General features: G+C 25.9%; 4 protein-coding genes across 6 annotated transcripts; 2 read left to right on the forward strand and 2 right to left on the reverse strand.

The window, feature by feature from the left end:
- The first annotated feature begins 576 nt into the window (after positions 1–576).
- LOC141533403 (uncharacterized) lies at positions 577–4705 on the forward strand. The gene is made up of 8 exons (XM_074252277.1): positions 577–621; positions 711–939; positions 1238–1369; positions 1483–1539; positions 1612–3431; positions 3808–3934; positions 4016–4155; positions 4238–4705. Exons 1-8 carry the CDS (start codon positions 577–579, stop codon positions 4451–4453), a joined length of 2766 nt encoding a protein of 921 aa, XP_074108378.1. The 3' UTR covers positions 4454–4705.
- A 143-nt stretch (positions 4706–4848) lies between these two features.
- LOC141533255 (uncharacterized) lies at positions 4849–8206 on the reverse strand. The gene is made up of 2 exons (XM_074252036.1): positions 8070–8206; positions 4849–7170 (listed from the first exon to the last, which is right to left on the reverse strand). Exon 2 carries the CDS (start codon positions 7085–7087, stop codon positions 5006–5008), a length of 2082 nt encoding a protein of 693 aa, XP_074108137.1. The 5' UTR covers positions 7088–7170; positions 8070–8206; the 3' UTR covers positions 4849–5005.
- Positions 8207–8676: 470 nt separating this feature from the next.
- LOC141533170 (uncharacterized) lies at positions 8677–15949 on the forward strand. Of its 3 annotated transcripts, none has more exons than XM_074251887.1 (9): positions 8677–8834; positions 10232–10333; positions 10421–10527; positions 10669–10795; positions 10876–13142; positions 13950–14078; positions 14409–14597; positions 14682–14827; positions 15179–15949. In XM_074251887.1, the coding sequence occupies exons 2-9, from the start codon at positions 10265–10267 to the stop codon at positions 15298–15300; spliced, it is 3156 nt and encodes a 1051-aa protein (XP_074107988.1). In that variant the 5' UTR covers positions 8677–8834; positions 10232–10264; the 3' UTR covers positions 15301–15949. The 3 variants fall into 3 exon arrangements, with proteins under 3 accessions (XP_074107988.1, XP_074107990.1, XP_074107989.1); XM_074251888.1 differs by lacking the exon at positions 8677–8834 and adding an exon at positions 9126–9290; XM_074251889.1 differs by lacking the exon at positions 13950–14078.
- A 1515-nt stretch (positions 15950–17464) lies between these two features.
- Positions 17465–19213, reverse strand: LOC141533171 (odorant receptor 13a-like). The gene is made up of 2 exons (XM_074251890.1): positions 18462–19213; positions 17465–17857 (listed from the first exon to the last, which is right to left on the reverse strand). The coding sequence occupies exons 1-2, from the start codon at positions 19168–19170 to the stop codon at positions 17511–17513; spliced, it is 1056 nt and encodes a 351-aa protein (XP_074107991.1). The 5' UTR covers positions 19171–19213; the 3' UTR covers positions 17465–17510.
- Between the last annotated feature and the right edge of the window lie 428 nt (positions 19214–19641).

Consider the following 19641-nt stretch of genomic DNA (forward strand, 5'->3'; position numbering starts at 1 on the left):
TAACAATAAAATAAAAAATGTTTTCTTTAAATTACAGATACCAAAAGTCGAAAATATTGATAAATGTCCATCAATTTCAAATGAAGAAAATATTGTAATTAATTGTATGCGTCCTGTTGATCCTTCTACGTTGAAAATTATCTATAAAACAGATAAAGAGTGTCACAATGAAGCTACGAAATCATATTTACGCAAAAGGTATTTTTTATATTTAAAAATTTATTTTTTATACAAACAAATTTTCAAGGCATTTATTTACTTGCTGATTAATCTTTCTAGATATGAGTTACGACCGAAAGATAAATTTCATGTGATAGAGTGTTCCAATTGGATTTATGGCTGGCACACAAATTATCTTCCAGCAATATCATCTTCAACATTTGGAAAAAAGTTTATTATCTATGATAGTTTTTATCGAAGAAATTCATCTTCTATCAATAGAGATCCAGATTTATCCCGGATTCCTCAAACGACAAATCCAAAAAATTTTAATGAGCTATTAAATTCATAAGTAATTACAATATTAAGAAGAAATTTTTTTTACTAATTATTTGAAGAGTAAAAAAATTATTTAAAATGACATCTGTTCCAAAGTGGTATCAAGAACTTTCAATTCCTCAGGTAAGATATCAAAATAATTTTTTTTTTTATTTATTATTAATTATTAATATTATTAACAACATTTAAATACTCATAAAATTTTTAATTAGATAAATCGAATACGAATTTTATTTAAAGCCATCAAATGTGATTTTGATGAAAAGCTGACTGTCAGAACTCGAAAAGTTCTAACTGACATTGGAATAATTTCTACGTTTGTAAAAATTTCATCAAATGAATTAAAAAAAATATTCAAAAAAAGTCAAATGGATCCTGGGAGATTTTTATGTGAAATTTATCGTTCTATAACAGGGAATTATTTTGAAGAAGAACGCAACAGTTAGTATTAATAATTAATTCTTCTTTTAATTTCGTTTATTATAAAAATAGATTTTAAGCTTCCAAAGAAGAAAAAAAAAAATTGAAAATTTTCTATAAGTTTAAGTTTAAAGAAAAATTTTCAAAAAAATGCTTCTTTAAGTAAATTTTTGATTTTTTTCATTCATTAAAAATTGTTGCAAACATAAATTTTATAAATATATTGTTAAATTCTTTATTTTTTAAATCTAATTAAAATTTTTTTTTTTCAAAATTAAATTTAAAAAAAAGCTTGCAAGTTAATTATTTATTATTTCAGAAAAATTTTATGACTGCAATCAGAGGCTTATTTTAACAGCAATTGCTTTTTTGTATCTTCCGGAAACTATCATTGAATTGCATCGTCGATTACCAATAACGAAAAAAAATTATTCTTCATATTCACAAAAAAGTAAGCATATACTTTTTAATTAAAATAAAATAAAATTTATCTTCGTTAAAAAAATTCAAATTTTTTTTTTTTTTTTCAATATTTAATTCATTTTATTTGTTAAATATTTTTAGATTTTCCACCAGTTAAATTACATAAAAAATCTGCTAAATCGCCATACTTGGAGTCTCGCTTAGAAGAATATAATTTAATATTACAAAAAAATGAACAATTAAAATCTCCAAAAATTAATGAATTAATTAACAAACCTCAAGTGATATTACCTCCTTTTGACTTGGTCCTAAAATCTGAACAATTAAAAAAATCAAGTCAAAAAAATTTAAAGAAGAAAAATTCTCAGCTTACTGATACAGCTCGTAATGACAATGACAAAAAATTAGAATTTAATGAGTATGATCCAAACATTTTAAAAATTTCTAAAGAAAATGAAGAAAAACAATTTGAAGAGAAAGAAGATATTTATTTAAATGTTTTTCGATCAAAAGATAATTTTTTTACTTTGTTAGAAAATTCTTTTAAAATAAATGAAATTAATAAAATTAATAATTTGCGAAGAAGAAAATATTTATCAAAAAATTGGGAAGAGTCTTTGCGAAATGTCGATGAAGAATTTGTAATTCTCTCAAGAAAAGCTAATGATATTTTAAAAAATGTTAATAAAACAACTCGTAGAATATTTAATGTCGATCTTTGCAGCCATTGTTGCACACAAAAATCTAAAATTCCAACAAAGAAGAAAACTAAAAATTTATTGATAGATTCTTTAATATTATACGGCAATTGTAGAAGAAAATTTATTGGCTCTGTGACTTTAAACTCGCCTTTACAAAGCTTACCTGCTTCTGAACATAGCTTCTCTAAAGAAATCACTCTTTCTGAAGATAAATTAATTAAGAAGAATATAATTTGTGGCTCAATAATTATAGATGGAAAATTGATAAATCAAATTGGCGGGATTTTTAAAAATCGTTTGCATATTTCGCATAAAATTCCTTATTCAGAGAGAATTAAAAATATTTTACCGTGCAATTGTTATTGTACGGAAGAGAATGAAGAAAAAAATCAAATTGTTAATAAAATTGATAAATTACAATGTCAGCAGTGCTTTGATGCTATTAATCCAAGTTTGAAAAATTTTTTAGCAAAGAAGAATATAAAAGAACAAACTGTTCAGCAAATTGATCACACAACTTGCACTCAAAGATTTTATACTGATGAAAAAAAGGTTGAAGAAAATAAAAAGGAATGTTGTATGAAGTGTATTAATTTTCCGGATAAATGTAAGAGAAGTATAAATCTTCTTGAAGAAATACTAAAATTTGGTGATGAAGAAAAGTTGAAAGAAGACAAAAATAATATTAAGTTTTCTATTAAAGGATTGAAAAAAATTGATGGTGGTGACGGAGAGAGTTGTCAGCATATTATTTCAAATGTAATGCTGTGTACACCTAAAATAATTACATCAATTTCAAGCAAGTCAGATGTAACTATATATTCTTCTTTGAGTCAGAATAATTTTGTGTCTGAAATAAAATTAAATGACGGTAAAAAATTATTTGGTAAACAAAAAATTGCTAAAATTATTAGTGATAATAAAAATAGAGTCAAAGAAGAAATGATGGAATTATATAAACAAATTGAAGAGTTAGAAAATATTAAAAATAAATTGAATAAAAATTTGGGAATAATTAAAACTGATCCAATGATAAAGGACACTGGTGTGATAAAAAAACAATCTAAAAAAAAGATCGTTGGAAAAAATTTTAAAATTAAAAAGAAGTTTATTAGGTCAAAAAAAATTGTGGATAATGAAGCTAATAGCGAAAAATTTGAAGAAGAAAATCTAGAAACAATTAAAACTAATTCCAAAAATGTGATTAAAAAACAAATCGCCGATGTAAAAAATAATATGGAAATGGAAAAAAATTTAATAACTTCAGAAGTAATTGAAGATACTGAGAGTTATAGCGAAAAATCTGAAGAATATGATAAAAATGCAATTAACGAAGAAAAAAAAGACGGAGATTTATCGAAACATAATAATTTAATTACTTTGATGAAAGTATGTTTGAATTTACTTGTAATTACGTAAAGTCAATCGGAGATAAAATAATTCAAGGGAATTGTAATAATTTTTAAGTAATTTACTTTATCTTTGATATTAAATATTACGATACTGAAATTAGCAAACATCTGTCAACTCTTGAAATTTTTTTAACTCTTAAATTGTTATAAAAAATATAATTTTAAAAATTCGCACTTATATTTTTTTTAAATTTTTATATGTGGAATTTTTTTGCTAAATTTTTTTCAATATTTAATTGTTATAAAAATCTCAAAAATTGCTACACAGAAAAAAAATTAATTTCTTCTATTTTAATCTCCTATTGGCTTACTGATTTTTTAGTCACAATAAAAATAATTATTTAAATAATTAGACTGCACTGAAAGAAATGGCAAATGAAAATTTTCTACTTGCAAAATTACCGGATTGTGATAAACTTCCTCAACTTCAAATGTGGATTAAATGTCGAAAAGAATTTGTTTCATTTAATTTAGAAAAAGGTCAGAAAATTTAACATTATTGACGAGTTTAGAAAATTACACTGTTTATTTATTAATTAAATACATACTTTAATTTTAAAGATGAACTTCGTGATAAAATTCAAAATATCGGTAATGAACAATTTGATGAGACATCAAAAATTGTGGCTCCACAAATAAAATTGGATAAATACCAAGGAACGTTAAATAATTATTGTGAGATAAATAAATTAAAAAATCTTGTAAGAATTATTATTTGTTAATTATTTTACTTAACTTATTTTATTGTAATTTTTAATAATATATTTTTTTATTATTTGGCAGGTTGAAATGAAAAAGAAACTGTTTTACAGCAAAGTAAGAAAGTCAAGAGTAAATGTATCACGTTCGGCGTGGAACCAATTGCAATTTGACAATTATACGTCAGATTTATTATTTAAAAGAACTTATTTTATTTATCAACCGGCTAAAGAAGCAGATGGATTCATTTTGAAGCCCTACGGATTTCAATCTCCAAAAAAAAAAAAAAAAAAAGTCTAATTGATGAAAAATATTTAGAAAAAAAAAAATGATTCTATCTAGAAAAATTTTTTTTTCTTTTTTAATTTATAAATTTTTTTGAAAATTGTGCCAATCAATTTTTTTTTTTTGAGCTGTTAATTTTTTATGTATTTTTAAAAAAATTTTTATATCAATAAAATCAAAAAGAAATTTCGTTCAAAAAAATAAAAATAAAAATTTTTATTTTTAACTACTTGAAAATATTTACTAAAAATTTTTCAACCCCAAATTCGGCTTAAATATTTTTTATCCGTGTATTTTGCATTACATTTTTGAAAAATACATAAAAAAAAATGAACAATTAAAAAAAAAAAAAAAAGATAAAGATAAATAAAAATGTCAATCTCATAAAAACATTACACAGCAACAATATAAAAGTTTAACGAATATTTAATATTGTTTTCATTTCTTAATAATATAATTACAATTTTTAATTATTACTCCTAAAAATTATCACCATGTAGAAGTACATGTACTTATTAGACATTTTAAAAATTTTAACACAATAAAAAAATTAATATAATATTTTATTTACAGATGACTGTTAATCATGGTCAAAACAAAGCATTTAATCCTTGTTTTAGCATTATGGGGCAGCCGTTGTATCTGGGGTTGTAAATTTCTTAAAAACTGATTTATCTGACTCCTGATAGGTAACAAAGTTCTTCTAGTTCTTGCAATCCTTTGCCTGTGTCTCCTTCTTCTTTCAATAAAAGCCCGATGTTGTTCTTTTTGTTCATTGTTATCTTCTTCATTATTTTCTTCAATAGCATCAAAAATGTACTGACGTTGAACGTTAAGTTCTTCATCAATTCCCTCATCGGTATCAATCTCCAAAACTTCTTGTCCAACAATTTCTTCTTCTCCTTCTTCTTTAAAATTTTCATTATTATAGCTTTCTTCATTCGCGTCAATTACAATTTCTTCCGAAATTTCTTCTAAATATATTTCTTCATCTTCGTCCTTCATCGTCAACAAAGCTTCTAAATTTTGGTCATCAGTTTTTTGTACATCATTAGCATCACAATAAATTTGACTTTGAATTTTACGTTTTCTTCCTCTTTTACATTTTTCAATAATTACGGCAGACTTATCAGGGCCAGAAAATTTTTCATTCTTCCCCAGATTATTGACAGAATTATTAACATCAGGTAGATCAATTTTAATCAATAAACCCGGTGGAATACTTTCTAAGCTCGAGACTGGAATAGGTTTTCCCAGATTAGAAATATTGCCCGTAAAAGGCAAGATAACTTTCTTAACATTAGCGGCGTTATTTGTCAAAGAAGCAATATTATTTGCAATTGTTATCGGCTGGATTTGATTAGTTTGTATTTGGGTAAATTTCCATAAATCGCAATTGCTTGAAGCAGGCGGCAACGGTAACTTACGAAGTATACGATTATCAATAATCATTTGTTGAGGCGGAGGTAAAGTAACTGGCAGGGGTTTAGGAATATTAATCAAAGTAGGACGCTTGGATTTGCCCCTTTTTTTGGCCAACGGCATGGGTTTATTAGCGACAAAAGGTTTTTTACTCGACACAACAGGAATTTCCTTTTTCTTCTTACGCTTATCATCATCCCCAGACAGCCACTCGCCGTCCAACTGTTCTAAATTAACATTAATAAATTCACTGGATGAATGTTTGACATCTCTGTCCATGAAGCTACCCGAGCCATTGGCTATTATCTCTTCAAAATCTTTTATTGTCGGCACAGCGTCACAGGGCCCGACTTTTTGAAATGACTGACCAGACAAAAAATGCTTCGAGCACAATACAAGCTTACGAATTTGATTAGGAGACATTTTTAAAATATCTTCACGGCCTAAAAATTGGCACCATCTTAAACAGCGACCGATTTCATAAGCCGGGAACGGGTGGAATTTATATTTCTCTATTCGATTTGTTGGATCGGACCGAGATCGCCCGCAAGCGGCGCATGCCTGACTCTCCAACACTTCTGGAGGCAAAGGTTCGAACTTTTTCGGCTTTTCGCTCGCTTGTTTGGGTATCTCGACGGACAGTGCAGTATAGTCGATGATTAATTCATTGTCCAATGAATCGGGATTGCGGATCATTGGTACGGCATTGTCAACAAGGCGATTCCGATAGCCCGGCAAAAATTGTGACTTCAAAAAATGATTTGAACAAATGTAACAATATAAAATTTCTTTTCTCGTTAAACGATAGTAAGAATCTATCCCGACAAAATCCAGCCACTTCAAACAACGAAATTCTTCACCTGGAAAGTGATGAAACGTTGTGCCGTCGTAATTTGCATCTGGAGGATTTTTGCGAGATCTTCCGCATAAAACGCACGTTATGTTGTACAAACTTTGTTTAGGATCGTATATTGTTGGAACAGCGGTACAATTCAGCCGGTCCAAGTATTCATTGAGAAAATATTTTTCTTCAAAGTGTTTTGAACAAACCATTCGTTGGAGCAATTGCTTTTTTGTCAACTTGTAGAGATCTTCACGGCCACAAAATTCCAGCCATTTTTTACAGCGGTCATCGTAATTGACTGGGAAGCCGAAAAACATGTACTCTTCTTCACGATTGTTCGGGTTCATCCGAGAACGTCCACAGACTACACATGGATGAGGCATTTTTGTTCTATGAAGATTTCTTCATGAAGATTACATACTTATGATATACTTATGAAGATACAGTTTTTATCTTTTTTGGAGGTCTATAAAAATAAAAGACACTCATTAGTACGTATATATAAAAAGTCATCAAGACATTTGAGTATTTAAAGAATATAAGAATTTAATTCTATGCTAAAAATGTTTATAACATTTAAATCTGTAAGAAAAGTGAATCAAAAAATTTTTTTCGTATCCCCCCTTTTGGCTCTAAGACAAAAAAAAAATTCTAAAGCCAAAAGGGCGTATCATTTTTTTTAATAATAATTAATTATTAGCCTTAAAAAATTCTTTAGACAAATAAATTAATATAAAACGAAAAAATGACAAAAAAAATTTATTTGAAATAAAAAAAAAAAAAAAAAATACATAAATAAAAATTGATTAAATTTTTTTTTTTTTTAGTCCTAATTTATTTTTTATAGATTAAAAAAAAATTGACTAATTATGACATTAAAGTTAGCTGTCACTTGACAATTTTTTAATTTTTTTTTTAACAAATAAATTTGCTCCAAAAAAGTTATTTTTAAAAAATTGCATTAGTAGTTTTTTAAAATTTCTAAATGTCCATTTTAAAAAAAAATTTTTTTTTGCTATAATTTATTTGTTACAAAAATTTTTAAAATTATCAACTATCTGCTAAGTTAATTTTCCTGACTAATTTATTTTTTATAAATTAAAAAAAAATTGACTAATTTGTTCTTTATAACTTAAAAAAAAAAACTGACAGGTGTTTACAAATTTCAGTATAATTTATTATATACCTATATAATTTTGATCCTGATTAATTATTCTTTAGACCATTTTTATTTATTATTGTAGTGAATAAAAAATAAAAAAAATTGAACATCATCAAGACTATTGTAGATGACCTGTATTTTTACTTTTCTCGTTAAATATTTACATTAAATTACGTCAAAAGTAAATAAAGTCTTAAACTTACTTAATTAAATGTCTTGATGCATCTTATAATTTAATAACAACTAGATTCATAAAAACAGAACATAATGAACAAAGAGCTTTTTTAAATCATTTTACTTGATTGAATGAAATTTTTATTGACTCAAACATAATATTTTTATTACATAGATAAGAATAACAATTCATAAGGTTATGTTTTATAGTAAAACACCACTTTAAACTATGACACTGAAGTTGGCAGACATTAAAAATTATTTAAAAATTTTTTAATAATGCAATTATTAAAAAAAAAAGAATTAATTAAAAAGTTTCACATGTGAAAATTAATAAAAATTAATAAAATTACAAGTGAAATTTTTTAGAAGTATTTTTTTTATTGTAATTGATTTGTTATTAAAATTTTTAAAATTGACAGCTGACGGCTAACTTCAGCATTATCTTTAAACTGCATAGATCTTATTCGTGACTTTTCTTGACGTTAGATAGAGACACAATATAAATCCAATTGTAAATGGAATATATACATATTATATTTTTAGCAACTTTACCACAAATTGTAGATTGCCGTACTAATTTACACTTTTACCGACATTTAATATTGAAAAGTGTATGACGCTTACTGATTGGGTACACGCGGTGTATGCGGCCGGAAAAAGTTAGGATAAGTGAACGTGGTCATCACATGTGTGACAGTAATATGTAATATGTTTCGTGGTGAATTTTTTAATAATACTTAATAACGTGGACTAAACAATTGAGTAAAAATAGAGGACAATAAGCTATTTAAGTAAGTAGTTTTCACAGATAATTACCTAAGCATTGTTATTTACTTGTTCATACTTGTTCAATAGTTATAAGGTTATTTATTTGTCCGGACACCCGATAAATATGTAAGTAAGCAGATTGCGACCAGTATGCATTAACAAACTAAAAATTTTGGTCTTTTTTTATTGAGACAATATTTTGTTGTTAACAATATAATTTATTTTTATATTACTCCACTCTTTTTTCTATTTCAGGAGTTGTTTATTGAGTAGAAATGTCACTCATTTACTTTTTAAACAGATAACCTAAAATCAGATGGGAGGCGTCGCTTGAATAAGAAGCAAGATTGATATCTTCAATTTTAATAATTCTCTTCCCAAAATTAAATAAATTGTTGTCGATAAATATTTATATATTTGTGTACATACTTGAACGGCAATCATTGTTGCTTTGTTGTTTTTTCTATTGTGTTGTCATTGTGAGTATGGAAAACAAATGAACAATTTATATAAACTCCAGTGTTGATAATAAATATGAGGGTTAGGATAAAAACGTGCTTTTATCCAAATTAAAACGCTCGTTTTGTGTAAGATTAAATTTTATACAAAGTAGAAAGTGAGATTAGACAATTTTATGCATTTGTTTATATTTTCATTGTTTACATTCTTTTGAAAGATGATGATGTTGAAGTTAGCAGACACTTGACAATTTTTTTATTTTTTTTGAAAAATAAACTAGGCGTAGAAATTTATTTATAATTTTTCAGAGCTTATAAAAATGAAATTTTTTTTTTTAATTTATTTGTTAAAAAAGGTTTTTAAATTAGCAGATGTCTCTCAATTTTAGTATCATAAAAGATGCATGAAAATAAATTTAGCAGATATTTAATAATATTTTTTTAACAAATAAATTATGGCAAAAAAAATTTATATTTAAAAATTTTTAAAAATTAAAAATCCAATTTTTTAAAAATCATTTTTTGGAATTAATTTTTTTGTTAAATAAAATTTTAAAATTCTCTTATGACTGCCAACTTTAATGTCTTTTAAATGTATTTTGTGCTTTTAAAATTATATTGAAATTGTAACTGCAATTACTTTTAGGAAATTGTTAGTTTCTTGAAAAATATTTAAAACTAGCAGAAATTTTCTTGGCTCAAGAATCTTTGACTTCATTCAATCTTCTTTAATATTTTCTTGAGCTAAGAAAATTTAGTCTCCAGTCAAGAATTTTTTTTTTTTTTTTTTTTTTTTTCCAGGATGCTGAATCGTTTTAATTTTTTAATGAAATTTTTTTCATTGTATTGAATTTGTATTTCTATTTTTAATTAAAAATATGAACTTTTTAAAATTAAGACTTAAGAATCTAAAGTCAAATATTTTTAATATCATTAATGTAATTATTTTTTTTTTTTTACAGTCCCAAAATTTTTTTCCAAATTCCGTTAATGCCATGGAAACGGATTATTTAAATTTTCACGATGGAGAACAATTTCCAGAATTTTCTAGCAATTTTCACCAGGTAGAACTCATTAACTCATCGTTTAGGAATGTAATTTTTTTTCTATAAAATTTTTTCCATATTAATGATAAAAATAACTTATTCCAGTATGATTTTTCTGATGATGCTCAAAAATTACGAATGGTTATCGACGATGACTTTGATTACATTCAAAGTCAACGACCACATGAACATTTTTGGGAAATTGAACAAGAGTAAGTACCAAAATTTTCGATAAAATTTTTATCATCAATTTACTAAATTTATTTATTTAATTATTGATTAAAACTCTAAAAAATGCAAATCACATTTATAATGAAAGTCATCCAAATAAAAAATGTCTCTTACATTTTAAGGCTTAACGGAGATATGGCTGTATTACCAGCATCAGGAGTATCATCACAAATGCCGAAAATTGAAAATATGAATCAAGATTTTGTTAATACTTTTAACGATTGGAGTGAACACCTCGGTACTCTACAGGTAAATTACGACAAGCGCCTGAATCTAAAAATTGGTAATAATTAACCAAAATAATTTATTTTAAATATTTATCTGTTTAGGAATATGAATCTAACAATGAGTTAATAACTCTCCAAAATAATTTACCAGAATCTTTGAACATCAGTTTTTCCGAAATTTTTAATGACGACAATAATGACATATATATACCGATTGAAGATACCCCAGAAGACGTTAAAATAATTCAAAGTCCTATTAAAACTCTCCCTGAATTATCGTCCTTATATTTGACATCTCCCGTCAAAGAAAGTTCAGTTTCAAAAAAAGTAAAATCAGAACCCGAAGAAAAGCATATAATAGAAGTAAAAGAAAATTTTGATGATTGGGCGGATAAGGAAGAAGGATGCATTGATGTTGAAACAGTATCTGAATATCAACCTGTGTTAGAAGCTCGTGATGTTAAAAGTTTGTTAGAACAATTTGAAGCTTCAGAAGCTAATCTTGATCTTATAAATCCAAATTCGACTAAAAAAAATACCGAAAGTAGACAAGCGTTATGCGAAATAAAAAAAGTAATAAATAAACCTAAAGACATTTCAAAATCATTAAAATCTACAGAACCACAAGTATCAGAGAGACATAAAAACATCCGTGACTCATTACCAAAAGAAGTAATAGACAGGATAAATGCATCAGCGCGTAAAAAAGTTATTTCAGTTATTCCAGCATTGTCAACTAACACAAAAAATAATTCTCGTAATAATAATCGTACGACTAAAGCTACTTCATCTACACGCAAAAGTTCAAAAGCTGTTAGCCAAAATATTTCTGCATTTGATATTGTTGTTCAAAATGATCACACTTACTGCACTAGTAGTAGCAATAATAATAATAATTCTAACTACGCGAGTAATTATAATTCTACTGGGCATGCATCAAAGTCTGGTAAAGGAAAACAAGGTGGGAAGAAATCAATTAATTCAAAAGTTAACAAACCTGTGCAAAATCACCGGAACAATTTGATTAAACGGATGGACAGTTGGACTGATAGTAGCTCGAAAAAAGACAGTGGGTTAGAATCGGGAGATGTTAGTGATGCCAGTGAAGAATTAGCTATTAAAAGTTCTGTAAATTCAAATGATCAACAAAATCAATTAATTAATAAGCGATCTTCAGCAAATAATTCAGTACCTGTTAATAAAATAATGAATGTTAATAGTAAAAAAAATCAAGCAAAACCTGTTTCTAGAATGAAAATACAATCAGCATTGGCTACGAGTATATCACAAATGAGAAATGGTGTTTTAACAAAAACAAAATCGGTTGATAATAATATTCTTAAAGGTAAAATGGTTTCAGTGTTGAAAAAACCACCGGTTAATAAATTAATCGGATTTAATGAAAGCATAATAACAACGAAAAATAGTTTGAATGATGATGTGCAAAATATTATTGTCCAAGATACTTCTTTGATATCTTCGTTGTCGTCGTCGTCGTCGTCGTCTACGTCGTCGTTTGTTAATGAAAATAAAAAAAAACCACCAAAGCGAAAATTGAATTTAGCTGAGTACAGAAGTAGACGTGATCAAAACAGTGCAGGTAATAGTAGAACGTGTTCACCTATTCAACCAATGACGTTAATTTACATTCATCATGCATCAACGACAACTGATCCTGTAATAACTGATTCTGATAATCCTGTATGGTCAGAACGTGAAATTGTTTCGATGTTAAAGCCCAAAAATATGGTTGATGAACCTAGAATAAAGCCTGCTATGTGTGACGCATCTGTACAGACATATGAAACTGTTTTTGATAATCCTAATAGCTCTGATGTGATAGTTGAAAAACCAGAAGTTGAAGCAAGCTTAACTTTAACAGATGTTAAAGTTGTTAATAATGGAAAAATAAGTCTAGTTGAAAAAGATCAAGCCTTTGGAAAAAAACGTCATTATAGGCAGCGTAGATCTACTTCTTCGAGCAGTAGATCACGCTCAAGAAGTCGTAGTAGAAGTAGTAACAGTATTCAAAGTCGAAGTAAAAAAGAGAGGAAGGTTGTCAGTCGTAAAAGGATCAATCGAAGTCGAAGTCATAATAAATATAAGACCAACAAACGTCGTACCAGTAGTAGTCGAAGTCGAAGCCGCAGTAGAAGTTGGAGCTTGTCAAGCCGACGAAATATTAGACGCAGAAAAATTAGCCATCGTCGCAGTAGCGTTAGTTCTAATAGTAGTTGGTCTTCACGGTCAAGATCTAGATCAACTTATAGGTCGAGATCATTTTCAAGATCATCCCGATCAAGATCATCCCGATCAAGATCATCAAGGTCAAGATCTAGATCCAGATCTCGATACTCGAGTAGTACACGGTGAGCATTTGAATTCAAAAATTATGCAATTATTTTTTTTTTTTTTTTTTTTTTTGGTTTTATTTTCATTGTAAACATAGAATTAATTACGATGTATAACGGTGGGGTTTCATGATTCTTGATCCTCCGACGAAATATCCCCAAAATAAATATCCCTGGACAAAATATCTTAAATAATTAATTAATTAATTATTTTAAGGTTCAATACTTTAAATTAAATTAAATGAAAAGAAAGAGATTTCTAATTAATTGACTCAATCATTTATATTATAAAAAATTTTTATCAAAAAATTAGAATAACATGCGTGTTTGCGGTAACCTGGGAAAAAAGTTATATATAATTATATATAAACCATTATATATGAATTTTGGCCATATATAATTATGTATAATTTTTATGTAGTTTATTAAGTTTTATATAATTATGATCTTTAGTATAACTATATAAAATTTTATAAAATTATGTATAATTATATGTAACAAATGCAAATACGTAAATTACAAATAGATTACATTATATATAATTATGTATAAATTTATATAATTATATCAAATTATATAAAACTAGACTAGATATCTTTGTATAAAATTATACCAAATTACTCGGAGATATTTTGTGTGATGATATTTTTTTTTGGGATATTTTGTCAAAGGATTAAGACGCCTGATACCTACGGTAGTATATTCAGATTTAAGAAAAAAATTTTAAATCGTTTATTCAAAAAACAAGAATTTTGACAATTGATTAAATTTGATAAAATTAAATTTTATAATTGAGATATAATAGAAAAAGTCAAATGATTGTAGGTATTGTAAGTATAAATCGGAAAGGAATAAAAGGTCGGGCCAACGAAAAAGATCACGGACACGAAGAACGGATTATAGACGCAGACGTTACTCGTCGGAACGTAGTAGCAATTATTATAACAACAGAAGGTAAAACGTCTATTAAGGTCTCATAAAAATACCCTCCTGGAAAAATCTCAAGTTTTTATAATAAAATAAGAGTGTAATCATAATTTTTATGGGATTTCTCCAACAAAGATAAATTTTTATCATTATTACAATTATTGATTCACAGTCTGATAAAACTAATTCAATACATTGTATACCTAATTCATTCTATGTGTTTAATATTTTAATTTTAAAATATTAATACAAAGAGAGTATAATTTTTTTTTATTTAATTTTATTTTTTTGTAATTATATTTTATTTTATACAATGTAAATCAAAATTGATTTATATTAATTTGTGTGTGTTATTAGATCACCGAGCTACACGAGAAATTCTTACAATAACACGTGGCACAATCATGAAAAAACGAGACAAGTTGAAGAACGTCGGGTAATATACGTTGGTCGTATTGATGAAGGAATCACTAAAGCTGATTTAAGAAAAAGATTTGAAGCTTTTGGACCAGTTACAGATATTAGTTTACATTTTCGTGAGCACGGGTAATAATTTCTTATCTATTTAATTATTTAAAAAAAAATGATAGTAAATTTTTATTAATGTTAATAATGTAATAATTTACGCAGAGATAACTATGGGTTTGTTACATTTGCGAATAAACATGATGCATATAACGCCGTAGAGCATGGTAATGATGATCCAGCTTTACCAAGATATGATCTGAGTTTCGGAGGACGAAGAGCGTTCTGCAAAGTTAAATATGCTGATTTAGGTATTTATTTAATTTTTTTTTATTTTTTATTGAAAAAATTTTGGGTCTCATGTTTTTGGATAAAATTTCTATTTTATTTTTTTTTATATATTTTTTTTGAAAAGTACATAAAAAAAAAAAAAAAAAATTGAAAATTACAATTTTCAAAAAAATTTAAAATTTGTTAAAATTGTGATACTCAATTTTTTTTTTGTAATTATTAAAAAAAAAAAATTAAATCGAAATTTCGTTCAAAAAAATGAAAATTAAAAAATTTGACCGTACTTGTAAATATTTACCTTATTTTTTGAAAAATTGTTTCAAAATATCTTTTAAAAAATATTAAAAATAATTTTTTAATTTTCTGTTTAGATGGTGCACCGAATAGCTCATATAGTACCGGCCGAAGTGTATTAAATTCCAACAACGAAGACAATTCCTTCGATTTTCTATTGAAAGAAGTTCAAGCAAAATTACGTAATCGAAAGGTTTGACATACGTATTTTTTAATAGTTTTAAATATTATTTAATACATTGATTTAGGTGTTTGTATATTTACATATAGACAGCTACGCGCACATATATTTAATTATGTAGGCGTTAAATTTTTTTTTAAACTAATGGTGCCGATACTTTCATAGAAAAAAAAAAAAAAAAAAAAAAAAAACTGTTAAAATACCGTTCATACTTTTTTATATTAATAACGCAACCAATGTGTAAAATCTATCAATTTTTTGAAGTTAATTATTTAATTAATTAATAATAAACTTAATAATTGAGATAAATTGTAGATACGGAAAATAATTATTGATACATTCAATCGCTTCAATTTTTTGAGCTTGATATTGGCACTTGATCCCTTATTTCTTTAAATAATCTTCGATGTCGGAATAATTAATTACTGTATAAGTAACTTGCTTCATGCTTTTTATTTAAATTATTAAGTTAAATTACGAGCAGAGGGCATAGATGACTTCCATTTTTTTCGACAAAATTGTAATGATATGTTACTAAAAATATTTTTTAATTTTTTTAACATTTTTATTTTTTATACATACAGAATCTTTTTTAAGTTTAAATATTTATAAAAGTATAAAATTGTGTATCCAACGACAATTTAAAAAATAAAATTACTGAAATATTTTCTTTTATTATCTTACCGTATCATCATAATTATAATGAATTATCATTTTTGTAAGGTTGATATATTTTTAAATCATTAAAAAAATAAATAGAAAATAAATGAGACATGTTTTAAATAAGTTATTTTAATTTTAATCAAAGCTGTATGGAGGTAGTCATCATAATTAAAAAAACAATTTTTCCTGGAGAAGATTTACACGGACGGTGGGTAACTTTTTTATTTATTTTTTTTTTTTATATTTTTAATCTCTCTATCATCTTCATTTTAGAAAATGATCTTTTTTTAGAAAATAAATTATTATAAAAACGATAAAAAATTCATTATTCTACCGTTTAAAATTAAAAAAAAATTATGATTAATTAATTAACAAAAATTGATGATTAGTTATTTATTCACGCAGGTAAAATTAAAATTAAATATTCATCAATTTTTTATTATGATATTAACGCTAAATTATTTCACCAAATCACTATAATTATTATCTATTCAAAATTTAGTCCGAGTGACAGCATATTGATCGATTTATTTTCTTCTTTTTTCACGATAAAAATTTTTGGCTATAAATTAAATCCAAGATAACATATTATAAATTCACAATAATAAAAATAATTCACAAACTCGAGTACAACAACAAAATAATTTAATTGTTAAAAAATTTTATAAATAATTCACATATTCACCAATACTTATCCTTTTTTTTTTTATTATAGAATCTTAAAAAATTTTTATTCAATTAAAAAAATTAATTTTAGCCAAAATTAAAAATTAAAGAAAATTTTTTTTTTTTTGAAAAAATTATAACAAAAAAATTGAAAAAAAAAATTTTTATTTATAAAAAACTTGAAAAATTATAAGTGCAATTTATCAAAAATATTTTTTAGTTCTAATTTAGTTCATGAAAAAAAAATTATCAAATTAATCACTGCAATTAACAATAAATCTTTGTGAAGAAATAATTTTTTTTTCTTTTTAAAAATACTTTACCAAGTATGAGGTATTCTTTTAAATAGTTTAATAAATATTAATGAATTTTTTCTTGAAATTTATATTCATAATTACAAAATATTCCATTTGACAGTCACTTAACCCAAATATTTAAATTCATGATCACGTATAAAAAACTTGCTGTTGCTTTGTCGTTACGAATGACACTAATGTCTAATAAAGAAGCTCGTGACTATTGTTTGTTCTATTGTCATGGTAACATCGATTAGTTCATGCGCATTGTAATCACTGATTACTTGAAGACATTGCTCTTTGCATGAAATAGATAATAAAATAAATCCTATAAATTCGACTTGGAATGGAAGGAAGAAAGAGAAGAAGCTATTGTCGTCTCACTTTAGTCGTTCACTACTATAGATCCCGTAAATTCTAATTCGGAGAATTTCCAGGATATTTATTACGAATTTTATTTGAAATACAAATCAAATAAAGAAAATTTGAAAAAAAAGAAAAAAAAGAAAATCAGATTATTTTTTTTTTATTTTTAAATACTCTATAATCAAAAATAATTGACATAATTTCTGCGATCTTACAACTGTATTTATTAAATATAATTCACTCGTTTTCAATGAACATTAATCGAAGCACAGAAAAAAAAGAAGCCATAGTTTTAACAATGTTCTTGTAATTTTCAATATTCATAGAATACATTTTACCCGCTGTAAGATTAAAAGAATAATTCGTTCGCATAATCATAAATGCTATGTCTTTAGTTACTTTCGGAGACATATTGTACCATAAACAATTGTAAACAGTTGAACCCATTTTTTCGGCTTGTGTATGCAATTGTTCACCAACATAGCAATATATGAAAAGTTGAACATACACTATATTTATTCGAATTATAAGCCCAATAATTACAACCAAATCTCTTGTATGCATAGTCATTAGTAGAACGATACCTAAATTTTGAAGAAAACATTTTTTTAAATCAAATAATTTTTTTTTCAGTGCAAAAATTAATTAGTATACTGCAAAAAAAAATTTAACTCGATTCAACAGAAAAATTTTTCTTGATTTTCTTGATTTTGGTGAATTTTATTAATTTACTTAATTCAAAGATTTTCCGTCTTTCTTCAAAATAATGAAACTCTTTAAAATTAATTTCTTCCTGAGTAAAAAAAAATCGTTTTAAAATTGTCGTTTGTTTAAGATTTTAAACGTAACACGAACCAAGACTATTTTAAAAATTTTTTTAAGACGCCAAAAAAAAAAAATTCTGAGAGCAGATTTTTGAAATTTAGTTCTCGATTTTATGAAAATTAATTTTTAGACGATTTTACGACTTTCTAATCGCTACATTTTTGAGTACGCTCTTTTTAAATTGAGTTTGAAATTATTGAAAACTTATTATCGGACAATTTTAAGATTTTTTTAAGACGATTTTTAGATTATTTTAAGGCGATTTTATTTACACGGGTTGGTTCGAGAATTTTCCTCTTGAATCAAATTACCTTTTTTTTTTTTTTTTTTTTTTTTTTTTTTTTTTTTTTTTCAGTATAATACCTGATATACATATAAGTAAAGTATCGATTGCAACTTGGCTCAAAATAATTAAATTGTACGTTTTTTCAAAGTTATTCGCCAGAAGTAGTAGATGTTTATGACGTTTTATAAATAAAGAAAATTCATATTTTTGGATTACTACATCCCCATTGCTGTAAACATGATCAAGGCTATGAGAAAGAAGTGTGAATTGACCGCAAACATGTATTGCGATGCCAAAAAAATAAGTGTCGACTCCAAAATACGCAGTGCAAGCAATAGTTAGTTGAATAGATAGGCATATGTAGTAAAGAATATAGTAAATCATAGAAATATCAGAAGACACCCAACAACTCGGGCCAATTGGAAACGTATAAATTGGTGCACTATCATTTTGGTCATTGCTCCACAATGACATTATAAATGGTAATTTATAAATAATAAGTGGAAATTCTGCTGCATATGCTCCAATCATTTGTACTATAAACACAACTCTACCGATGTACGCATATTTTAGCATTATAAGTCGATATCTCTTATTATTTACCGTATTCCAGTCATTAATCACCGAATTCACAATAACATTCATTTCCGCATGGTAAACTCTCGGTATAATTACTTTTATAACTGTGACAAATCCACAACTAGTAACACTTATAACGTCTACTAATTCTGTTACTGTACCACAGTTCCCTTTCGTTATTAATTGTTTTGTAAGACTGATTGACATCCATAACTGATAAATAAAAAATAATAATAATTACAACTGGTAAAGTAAAAAAAATCGAGCTACAAGGATTCAATTGATTGAAATAAAAAAATTACTTACCACAGATGTTACCACAATCGTAATATTAAACGTTGATAAAATGTCCTGACATTGGAGAGGCCAAATACCTAATACGCGGCCTAATATTTTATACAGCCCTAAAGCATATCTAATATCTGAGGAATAACGATTTTTTTCATACATTTTATCTTACTACTCGCGTGTAATCGTTGCTACTTCCAAACTTCTCAAAATCAATAGCATAACTCACAAAAGATATCGAATGAATATAACAACATTGTTGCGATTAATTATTTATCGATTCTATGTTATTTATTCATATATTCGAATATTCGGGTTATAATGAATTACTTATTAGTTACCAGTATTACGGTGTTGATAGAAAATATGTCTATTTTATTATTTAACATC

The sequence above is a fragment of the Cotesia typhae genome, unplaced genomic scaffold (genome assembly GCF_013202065.1).
Source record: "Cotesia typhae breed Kobodo isofemale line unplaced genomic scaffold, CoteBio_Ctyphae contig_83, whole genome shotgun sequence".
Classification (NCBI taxonomy): Eukaryota; Metazoa; Arthropoda; class Insecta; order Hymenoptera; family Braconidae; genus Cotesia; species Cotesia typhae.